At 75.9% G+C, this 11,080-nt stretch overlaps 2 protein-coding genes across 2 annotated transcripts in view; one reads left to right on the forward strand and one right to left on the reverse strand.

Annotated features, from left to right (window-relative positions):
- The window catches only part of LOC134152636 (tyrosine-protein kinase receptor UFO-like), a 6,878-nt gene extending 244 nt beyond the window's left edge, over positions 1–6,634 (reverse strand). Inside the window, exons 1-6 of the mRNA XM_062598188.1 lie at positions 6,037–6,634; positions 3,910–4,108; positions 3,454–3,554; positions 2,271–2,453; positions 688–768; positions 491–606 (exon numbers count right to left, since the gene is read on the reverse strand). Coding sequence (XP_062454172.1) covers positions 491–606; positions 688–768; positions 2,271–2,453; positions 3,454–3,554; positions 3,910–4,108; positions 6,037–6,127 — 771 coding nt within the window. The 5' untranslated portion in view covers positions 6,128–6,634. The remainder of the gene's footprint in view (positions 1–490; positions 607–687; positions 769–2,270; positions 2,454–3,453; positions 3,555–3,909; positions 4,109–6,036) is intronic.
- A 1,296-nt stretch (positions 6,635–7,930) lies between these two features.
- Positions 7,931–11,080, forward strand: part of ACTMAP (actin maturation protease) — a 41,931-nt gene continuing 38,781 nt past the window's right edge. The window contains exon 1 of the mRNA XM_062598227.1: positions 7,931–7,934. The gene's annotated coding sequence lies outside the window, so the exon portion shown is untranslated. The remainder of the gene's footprint in view (positions 7,935–11,080) is intronic.

Here is an 11,080-nt window from a genome sequence, read left to right on the forward strand (position 1 = left end):
CCCCCCGAGCCCGGGACACCCTGACCCCGGGACACCCCGACCCCAGGACCCCCGACCTCGGGACACCCCCACTCCAGGACCCCCTGACCCCGGGACCCCTGACCCCGGGACACCTGCACCAGCAACACCTCGACCCTGGAGCCATCCCCGTCCCCGCAGACCCCCCATCCCCATGGACCCCCCATCCCCATAGACCCCCCAGGTACTGTGCCCCCCCCCGGTACCTGCACGGTGCAGAGGCGCAGTGGGGTGTCGCCCCCCCACAGTGACCCCCCAGCCGTGCTCCCCCCGTGCCCCCCCAGTACCTGCACGGTGCAGAGGCGCAGCGGGGCATCGCCCCCCCACAGTGACCCCCCAGCCGTGCCCCCCCCGGGCCCCCCCCATACCTGCACGGTGCAGAGGCGCAGCGGGGCGCCGCCCCCCCACAGTGACCCCCCAGTGCCCCCCCCAGCGCCCCCCCAGCCGTGCCCCCCCCGGGCCCCCCCCATACCTGCACGGTGCAGAGGCGCAGCGGGGCGTCCCCGCTCGGCCCCGGCTCCCACGACACCTCCAGCGAGCTCGGCCCCGGTGCCACCAGCACCAGGTTCCTGGGGGGCTGCGGCACCACTGGGCGGGGGGGGAGGGGAGATGGGGGGGCGGTGAGGGGCTCCCGGGCCCCCCCCCGCGCCCCCCGGGCCCGGCACTCACCGGTGACGGCGGCGGTGCGCGAGGCGCTGACGCCGCGGGCGTTGCGGGCTTCGCAGGAGAACGTGGCGCTGCGGTTGAGCCCTGCGACGGGCCGGGGGCCGCGGGGGGGGGCGCTCAGCCGGGGGGGCCGCGGCCGGGCCGGGCCCCCCCCGCCGCAGCCCCCCACCCGCCCCCTCAGTCCTGCGCCAGCAGGGCGTGGGGTGGGGGGCAGCGGCTGGGGTGCGGGGGCACGGGGGGGTGCGTGTGCACGGGGGGGGGCGCGTGCACAATGCATGTGTGTGTGCGTGGGGCGCGTGTGCACGATGGGTGTGTGTGCATGAGGCACGTGTGCACGGGGGCACAGGGCACGGGGGGGCACGGGGTCGCACGTATGACGTCTGTGTGTGCACGGGGCGTGTGTGCAGGGGGCATGTGTGCACGACGTGTGTGTATGCACGGGGTGTGTGTGTACAACGTGTGTGTGCGCATGGGGCATGTGTGCACAGGGGGCACAGGGCACGGGGGGGCACAGGGCGCGTGTGCACGGGGCCGCACGCATGACATCTGTATGTGCACAGGGCGTGTGTGCACAGGGGCACACCTGCACGATGTGTGTGCACAGGGCGCGTGTGCACGGGGGGGCACACGCATGATGTCTGTGTGCACAGGGCGCGTGTGCACGGGGCATGCCTTCACGACGTGTGTGTGTGCATAGGGTGTGTGCGCGTGGGGGTGTGTGTATGTATGACGTGTGTGAGCGTGCACAGGGAGTGCGTGTGCACGGAGGGGCGTGCCCACGACTTGCACGTGTGCACGGGGTGCGTGTGTGCACGGGGAGTGCGTGCGCGCAGGGACGCGTGTGCGGGGGGGGCGCGTGTGCGGGGGGACTGCGCGTGCACGGGGGGGTGCACCGGGTGCGCGTGCACGACATGCGTGTGTGCGGGGGGGGGGCGCGTGTGCAGGCACCGGGGGGGGGGGGGGCGCGTGCCGCCCTTGCACAGCTGGAGCCGCCCCCGCCCCCCCCCCCGCGAGGTTGCAGTTTCCAGAGGGTGGGGGTGGGGGTGGGGGGGCTGCCCGGACTCCTGGGCCCGCCCGGACTCCTGGGCCCCCTCCAGCGCCCCGGCGGGTGACTCAGGGCGCCGTCACCTCCGGCCGCGGCCCCCCCCCCCCCCACTGAGTCACCGGCCCCGGGGAGGCCGGAGGGGAGGGGGGCTCGGGGGGGGGGGCGCACCCACCGCCCCCCCATTGCCCCCCCCGGCCCTGGTGCAGGACGAACCCGGGCTCATCCTGCCCCCCCCCACCGCCTCCCAACCCCCCCCTCGCACCCCGACCCCCAACCGCCCCCGAAGCCCGGCTGCACCCCCACCCCCCGCGCTGCACCCCCCCGGCCTCCTGTCCCCCAGCTGCACCCCGAATCCCTCCCACTGCACCCCAAATCCTGCCCGGAGCCCCCCCGTATCGGCCTGAGACCCCCACTGCACCCACCTCCCCACTGCACCCGACCCCCCATTGCACCCAACCCCCATGTTGCACCCGACCCCCCCCACCGCACCCGTTGCCCCCCGACCGCGCGGTCGCTCCCGCGCCCCCCCCCCGGCGCTCACCGCCCACGGCCAGGGTGGAGGCGCCGCCGGGGCCGGGGCCGGGGGGGTCGCGCAGGGGGGCCCCGTCGCGCAGCCACAGCACCCGCACGGGCTCGGGGGGGCCCCGCGCCCGGCAGCTCAGGTTGAAGGGGGTGTCGGCCCCCACCTCCAGGTCCTGCGGCTCCTCCGAGAAGAAGGGCAGCCCTGGGGGGCCGCGGTGGGGGGCCGCGGTGGGGGGGCCGCGGTGGGGGGGCCCGCCGGCCGCAGCCCCCGCGCGGGGGGGGCAGTGCACGAGGGCTGCTTGTGCACGAGGAGCCCCCCCCACGAGGACTCCCCCCGCACAAGGGCCCCCTCCCACGAAGAGCCCCCCCCAACGAAGAGCCTCCCCACACAAAGGCCCCCCTCCCTGAGAGGACCCCCCCCACGAGGGCCCTCCCCATGAGGCCCCCCTCCACGAGGACCCCCCCACCCCACAAGGACCCCCCCACAAGGACCCCCCCATGAGGACTCCCCCTCCATGAGGCCCCCCCCACGAGGACACCCCCACCCCACGAGGACCCCCCCCCGAGGACTCCCTCCCCATGAGGCCCCCCCACGAGGACCCCCCCACCCCACAAGGACCCCCCCACAAGGACCCCCCCCCGAGGACTCCCCCCCCACGAGGCCCCCCCACGAGGACCCCCCCACCCCACAATGACCCCCCCACAAGGACCCCCCCACGAGGACTCCCCCCCATGAGGCCCCCCCCACGAGGACTTCCCCCAGCACAAGGACCCCCCCCCGAGGACTCCCCCCCCCACGAGGCCCCCCCACGAGGACCCCCCACCCCAAAAGGACCCCACCATGAGGACTCCCCCCCCATGAGGCCCCCCCCTGAGGACTCCCCCCCCGAGGACTCCCCCCCCCACGAGGCCCCCCCCACGAGGACCCCCCACCCCAAAAGGACCCCACCATGAGGACTCCCCCCCCGAGGGCCCCCCCTGAGGACTCCCCCCCCGAGGACTCCCCCCCCCACGAGGCCCCCCCCACGAGGACCCCCCACCCCAAAAGGACCCCACCATGAGGACTCCCCCCCCGAGGGCCCCCCCACGAGGACCCCCCACCCCAAAAGGACCCCATCATGAGGACTCCCCCCCCGAGGACCCCCCCCGAGGACATCCCCCCCCGAGGGCCCCCCCCCAGGCCCCCCCCGGGCGCAGCCCACCTTCGAGCTGCAGGTGCGCCTCGGCGGACAGCGCCTCCTCCCCGCCCACGCGCACCGAGCACTGGTAGCGCCCGGCGTCCGAGAGCTGCACGGCCGCGATGCTGCGGAGCGCGGCGCGGGCTGAGACGCGGCGCCGCAGCAACGCGCCGACGCAACGCGGCCGTGCGGCGCGGCGGGGCGGCGCGGCGGTACGGCACAGCGCGGCGGTGCAACGGCGCAGCACGGCAGTGCAATGCAGCGGTGCGGCCCGGCCCGGCGGTGCACCGGCACAGCACAGCAGTGCAATGCAGCGGTGCGGCCCAGCCCGGCGGTGCAACGGCGCAGCACGGCAGTGCAATGCAGCGGTGCGGCCCAGCCCGGCGGTGCAACGGCGCAGCACGGCAGTGCAATGCAGCGGTGTGGCCCGGCACGGCGGTGCACCGGCGCAGCACGGCGGCCCGGCGCGGCCCGGCTCACCTGAGCTCGCTGGTGCCCAGCCAGAGGTCGTCGCCGAGCGGCACCTGGGCCTGGTCGGTGTCGGCCAGCTCGAGCGGGCGCCCGTCGCGCAGCCAGCCCAGCTCCGGCGCCTCGCCGGCGGCGCGCACGGTGCAGCGCAGCCGCGCCGCCCGGCCCACCGACGACGTCAGGTTCGCCGGGCTCTCCAGGAAGGACAGCGCTGCGGGGGGGGGGGAGGGGGCAGGGGGGTCAGCGCCCGCTGCCCCCCCCGAGACACCGCAGGGCCTGCGTGTGCCCCCCCTCCCAGCGCAGCCCCCCCCCCGCACCCCATGGTGCGCACCTGCAGCGCCTCGAGCCGCGGCAGGATGTGCACCCCGCCGTGTGCCCCCGTGCACCCCCATGTGACCCCCGCACTGCTCCCCATGCACCCCCTTGCACCCCCATACATCCCCCAGGCACCCCTGCATGCACCCCCATGCACCGTTCCCCATGCACCCCTTGCATCCCCATACACCCCCGTGTGCCCCCCTGCACCGCTCCCCATGCACCCCGTGCACCCCCATACACCCCTGTGTGCCCCCCTGCACCGCTCCCCATGCACCCCCCTACATCCCCCTATACCCCCGTGCACCCCATGCACCCCTTTCTCCCCCATACGCCCCCGCAAGCCCCCCTGCACCATTCCCCATGCACCTCCATACACCCCCCACGCACCCCTGCGTGCACCCCCATACACCCCCCCGTGTACCCCCATGCCCCCCCCGTGTCCCCCTGCGGCCCCGCTCGTGCCCCCCCCCAGCCCGGGGTGGGGGGCAGGCGGCCGGGCCCTGCCGCCCCCGCGGCCCGGGCGCCGCTGGGGCCGTGGGAAGGGAAGCGGCTTTGGCAGCAGCCGCGGGGTCGCGGGGTCGTGGGACGGGACCCCGGAGCGCGGCGGAGCGCGGGAACGCGGCCGGCCGGGACCCCCGGGACCTGCCCCCGCCCCCTGGGACCCCCCCGGGACCCCCCCGGGGCCCCCCCGGGACGTGCCCCCACCCCCTGGGACCCCCTCGGGACCCCTGGGACCTGCGCCCACCCCCTGGGACCCCCCTGGGACCTGCCCCCACCCCTGGGATCCCCCTGGGACCCCCCCGTGGGACCTGCCCCCTACCCCCCTGGGACCCCTCCGGGACCCCTGGGACCTGCACCCACCCCCGGGACCCCCCCGGGACCTGCACCCACCCCCAGGACCTCCCTGAGACCCCCCCCCGTGGGACCTGCCCCCTACCCCACTGGGATCCCCCCCTGGGACCCCACCCCTACTCCCCTGGACCCCCCCCAGGACCCCCGGGACCCCCGTGCTTCAGAGCCCCTGAACCCACCACAGAGCCGGGAGGATCCCGGGGGTCTCAAGGGGAATCTGGCAGGGGGATCCCGGGGGAGATCCCGGGAGGGGGGATCCCACAAGGGGGGTCCTGGAAGGAGGGTTCCGGGGGGGTCCCACAAGGGGGATCCCGGGGGTGTCCCGCAAGGGGGGGTCCCGGAGGGGTTCTGGGGGGGGGGCTCCACAAGGGGCAGTCCCACAAGGGGGATCCCGGGGGGGTCCTGGCGCCTCCCACCCAACAGGGACCCTGGGCGGCTCTGGGACTGCAGGTGCCGCCCCCCCCCCCCCCCCCGCCCAGCTGGAAAACGATGTCGCTGTCAGCGCCCGGGGCGGGGGGGGGCAGACCATCCCCCTCCTCCCCCCCCGGGGCTGCCCCCGGCCCGGCCCGGCCCGGCCCTTCCCCCCCTCCCGCCCCGGGGCTGCCCCGGCCCGGCCGGGGAAACTGAGGCACGGCGGCAGCGGGGGGCAGGAGCGACTCCGGGCCCCCTGGAAGGGACCCGCAGGGTCTAACCCCCCCCGGGGGCCCCCCTAAGGGACCCCCAGGGTCTCCCCCTCCCCGGCCCCCCCCGAAGGGACCCGCAGGGTCTCCCCCCCCGGGACCCCCTCTAAGGGACCCCCAGAGTCTCCCCCTCCCCGCCTCCCCCCCGAAGGGACCCGAGGGTCTGCCCCCCTGGGACCCTCCCGGCCGCCCCCCGAAGGGACCCCCAGGGTCTCCCCCTCCCCGGGCCCCCCCCCGAAGGGACCCCCAGGGTCTCCGCCCCCAGACCCCGCCCGCCCCCCGGACTCACCGCGCGGGGCCGGGCCGGGGTCTGGGCCAGGGCCGGGGCTGAGCGCGGCGGCCGCCAGCAGCGGCAGCAGCGCGGGGCCGAGCGGCGCCATGGTACCGGTACCGGTACCGGCACCGGGCCCGGGCCCGGGCCGGGGGCACCGAGGCGGCGCCGCTACGGGCCGGGTCGGGGCCGGGCGGGTCGGGTCGGGTCGGGCGGCGCCGGGGCCAGGCGGGTCCGGCTGGTCCGGGTGGGTCCGGCCGGGTCGGATCGGGTCCGGCTGGGTCGGATCGGGTCCAGTGGGTCCGGGCGGGTCCGGGCCAGTCGGGTCTGTCCGGGTCGGATCGGGCGGCGCCGGGTCCGGGCGGGTCCGGGCGGGTCGGATCGGGTCCGACTGGTCCGGGCGAGTCCGGGTGGGTCGGATCGGGTCCAGTGGGTCCGGACGGGTCCGGGCCAGTCGGGTCGGTCCGGGCCGGATCGGGCGGCGCCGGGTCCGGGCGGCGCCGGGCGCGTCGGATCGGGTCCGACTGGTCCGGGCGGGTCCGGGTGGGTCGGATCGGGTCCGGCTGGGCCGGGCGGGTCCGGTCGGGCCGGGCCGGGCCGGGCCGGGCCGGGCCGGGCGGAGCAGCGGCGGCCGCGGTGGCAGCGCCGCTGAGCGCGGGCGGCGCGTCCCGGGCGCGCGGGGCCGGGGGGGCGCGGGGAGGGGGGGGAGGAGGAGGAGGAGGAGGAGGAGGAGGAAGGAGCGCGCGGGGGCGGCGCGGGACGAGCGAAGTTTCCCAGGACGCTCCGAGCCGCGGCACGCCCGAGCCGGGGGGGGCACCGGGACCGGGGGCTGCACCGGGGGGCCGGGACCAGGGGGTGCGGGGAGGGGAATGCACCGGGGGCCACCGGGACCGGGGGCTGCACGGGGGGGGGGGGAATGCACTGAGGGGTGCACGGGGGGGCCGGGACCGGGGGCTGCAGGGGGGGATGCACCGGGGGTGCACGGGGGGCACAGGGACCGGGGGCTGCAAGGGGGGGGGGCCGGGACGAGGGGTGCACGGGGGAGGGGATGCACAGGGGAGTGCACGGGGGGACCGGGACCGGGGGCTGCGGGGGGGGGGAATGTACTGGGGGGTGCACGGGGGGCACCGGGACCGGGAGGTGCACGGGGGGGGGGAGGAATGCACCGGGGAGTGCACGGGGGGGCCGGGACCGGGGGCTGCGGGAGGGGATGCACAGGGGAGTGCACGGGGGGACCGGGACCGGGGGGTGCACGGGGGAGGGGAGGGGATGCACCGGGGGTGCACGGGGGGGCCGGGACCGGGGGAGCAAGAGCGGGGCACCGGGACCGGGGGACGCACAGAGGGGCGGATGCACCGGGGGGTGCACGGGGAAGCACGGGGACCGGGAGGTGCACGGGGGGGGGGAATGCACCGGGGGGGGAGGGAACGAGGGGTGCACGGGGGGGTGATGCACCTGGGGGGAACGAGGGGTGTACGGGGGGGGGGCACCGGCAGGTGCACGGGGTGGGGGGAGGGGATGCACGGCGGGGTGCACTGCGGACGGGGGTCGCATAGGGGCTGAGGGCTTCCCCGGGGGGGGGGAGCTGGTCCGGGCTGGGGTGACCCCCCCCAAACGGGGCTGCCCAAGCCCCCCTCTTCCCTCCCCAGGGGGAGCGGGACCCCCCCCAGTAGAACCCCCCCCAGCAGGACCCCCCCAGCTGCCCCTGCCCCAGCTGCCTGGAGAGGAACTGGCAGTGGGAGGGGGCCCAGGCGTCCGGGCAGCCCCCACCTCATACTGAAACAGGAAGGGGGAAAGGGGAACCAGGCGCATCCTGCCCTGGCGCCGCTCGGCCCCCCTGCTCGGCCCCCCCCCGTGTTCGTGACCCCCCCCGGCGTGAGGCTCCTCAGGGACCCCGAGACTCCCGGGGGGCCCCAGTCTTGGGGGGGGGCGGTCTGGGAGTGCCCCCGCCCCCGGGGGGACCAGTCCTGGGGGTCCCTGGTCCTGGGGGGAGTCCAGGTCCTGGGGGTCCCCGTCCTGTGGTGCCCCCACCCCAGGGGGGGTCCCCAGTCCTGGGGTTCCCCAGTCCTGAGGGGGGCCAGTCCTGGGGGGTCCCTGGTCCTGGGGGGGGGGGACCTGGACCTGGGGGCCCCGGTCCTGGCAGGGCCCGGGTCCAGGGGTGCCCCCGCCCCAGGGCCCCTCCCCGCCCCCCCTCCCCGTGCCGCCGGCCTGGCTCGGCCCCCGGGACTTTCCGCGCTGATTCGGCCGGGGGTGACTCAGGGCCAAGCGTCCCCGCGGAGGCCGGGCGCCGGCGGGGGGGCCCCGGGCGACGTCCCCGCGCCCTCGGCGAGCCCAGCGCGGCCCCGGCAACCTGTGCGACACCCGCATCCTCGTGCAAGGCTGGTGCGCCCCGTGCAAGGGCTGCTTGTGCCCTGCTGCGCCTTGTGCAACGCCAGTGTGCTCCGTGCAAGGCTCGTGCCCCGTGTAAAACCAGCATGCCCCGTGCAGCACCCACACACCCTGTGCGAGGCTCATGCCCGTGCAAAACCAGCGTGCCCCGTGCAGCACCCACACACCCTGTGCGAGGCTCGTGCCCCGTGCAAGGGCTGCGTGCCCCGTGCAGCACCCACACACCCTGTGCGAGGCTCGTGCCCCGTGCAAGGGCTGCGTGCCCCGTGCAGCACCCACACACCCTGTGCGAGGCTCATGCCCCGTGCAAGGGCTGCGTGCCCCGTGCAGCACCCACACACCCTGTGCGAGGCTCGTGCCCCGTGCAAGGGCTGCGTGCCCCGTGCAGCACCCACACACCCTGTGCGAGGCTCGTGCCCGTGCAAAACCAGCGTGCCCCGTGCAGCGCCCACACACCCTGTGCGAGGCTCGTGCCCCGTGCAAAACCAGCGTGCCCCGTGCAGCACCCACACACCCTGTGCGAGGCTCGTGCCCGTGCAAAACCAGCGTGCCCCGTGCAGCGCCCACACACCCTGTGCGAGGCTCGTGCCCCGTGCAAAACCAGCATGCCCCGTGCAGCACCCACACACCCTGTGCGAGGCTCGTGCCCGTGCAAAACCAGCGTGCCCCGTGCAGCACCCACACACCCTGTGCGAGGCTCGTGCCCCGTGCAAGGGCTGCGTGCCCCGTGCAGCACCCACACACCCTGTGCGAGGCTCATGCCCCGTGCAAGGGCTGCGTGCCCCGTGCAGCACCCACACACCCTGTGCGAGGCTCGTGCCCCGTGCAAGGGCTGCGTGCCCCGTGCAGCACCCACACACCCTGTGCGAGGCTCGTGCCCGTGCAAAACCAGCGTGCCCCGTGCAGCGCCCACACACCCTGTGCGAGGCTCGTGCCCCGTGCAAAACCAGCGTGCCCCGTGCAGCACCCACACACCCTGTGCGAGGCTCGTGCCCGTGCAAAACCAGCGTGCCCCGTGCAGCGCCCACACACCCTGTGCGAGGCTCGTGCCCCGTGCAAAACCAGCATGCCCCGTGCAGCACCCACACACCCTGTGCGAGGCTCGTGCCCCGTGCAAAACCAGCGTGCCCCGTGCAGCGCCCACACACCCTGTGCGAGGCTCGTGCCCCGTGCAAAACCAGCGTGCCCCGTGCAGCGCCCACACACCCTGTGCGAGGCTCGTGCCCGTGCAAAACCAGCGTGCCCCGTGCAGCACCCACACACCCTGTGCGAGGCTCGTGCCCGTGCAAAACCAGCGTGCCCCGTGCAGCGCCCACACACCCTGTGCGAGGCTCGTGCCCCGTGCAAAACCAGCATGCCCCGTGCAGCACCCACACACCCTGTGCGAGGCTCGTGCCCCGTGCAAAACCAGCGTGCCCCGTGCAGCACCCACACACCCTGTGCGAGGCTCGTGCCCCGTGTAAAACCAGCGTGCCCCGTGCAGCACCCACACACCCTGTGCAAGGCTCGTGCCCCGTGCAAAACCAGCGTGCCCCGTGCAGCACCCACACACCCTGTGCGAGGCTCGTGCCCCGTGCAAGGGCTGCGTGCCCCGTGCAGCACCCACACACCCTGTGCGAGGCTCGTGCCCCGTGCAAAACCAGCGTGCCCCGTGCAGCACCCACACACCCTGTGCGAGGCTCGTGCCCGTGCAAAACCAGCGTGCCCCGTGCAGCGCCCACACACCCTGTGCGAGGCTCGTGCCCCGTGCAAAACCAGCATGCCCCGTGCAGCACCCACACACCCTGTGCGAGGCTCGTGCCCCGTGCAAGGGCTGCGTGCCCCGTGCAGCACCCACACACCCTGTGCGAGGCTCGTGCCCCGTGTAAAACCAGCGTGCCCCGTGCAGCACCCACACACCCTGTGCAAGGCTCGTGCCCCGTGCAAAACCAGCGTGCCCCGTGCAGCACCCACACACCCTGTGCGAGGCTCGTGCCCCGTGCAAGGGCTGCGTGCCCCGTGCAGCACCCACACACCCTGTGCGAGGCTCGTGCCCCGTGCAAAACCAGCGTGCCCCGTGCAGCACCCACACACCCTGTGCGAGGCTCGTGCCCGTGCAAAACCAGCGTGCCCCGTGCAGCGCCCACACACCCTGTGCGAGGCTCGTGCCCCGTGCAAAACCAGCATGCCCCGTGCAGCACCCACACACCCTGTGCGAGGCTCGTGCCCCGTGCAAGGGCTGCGTGCCCCGTGCAGCACCCACACACCCTGTGCGAGGCTCGTGCCCCGTGTAAAACCAGCGTGCCCCGTGCAGCACCCACACACCCTGTGCAAGGCTCGTGCCCCGTGCAAAACCAGCGTGCCCCGTGCAGCACCCACACACCCTGTGCGAGGCTCGTGCCCGTGCAAAACCAGCGTGCCCCGTGCAGCGCCCACACACCCTGTGCGAGGCTCGTGCCCCGTGCAAGGGCTGCGTGCCCCGTGCAGCACCCACACACCCTGTGCGAGGCTCGTGCCCCGTGTAAAACCAGCGTGCCCCGTGCAGCACCCACACACCCTGTGCAAGGCTCGTGCCCCGTGCAAAACCAGCGTGCCCCGTGCAGCACCCACACACCCTGTGCGAGGCTCGTGCCCCGTGCAAGGGCTGCGTGCCCCGTGCAGCACCCACACACCCTGTGCGAGACTCGTGCCCCGT

This window comes from Rhea pennata, chromosome 32 (genome assembly GCF_028389875.1).
Source record: "Rhea pennata isolate bPtePen1 chromosome 32, bPtePen1.pri, whole genome shotgun sequence".
In the NCBI taxonomy this organism is placed as follows: domain Eukaryota; kingdom Metazoa; phylum Chordata; class Aves; order Rheiformes; family Rheidae; genus Rhea; species Rhea pennata.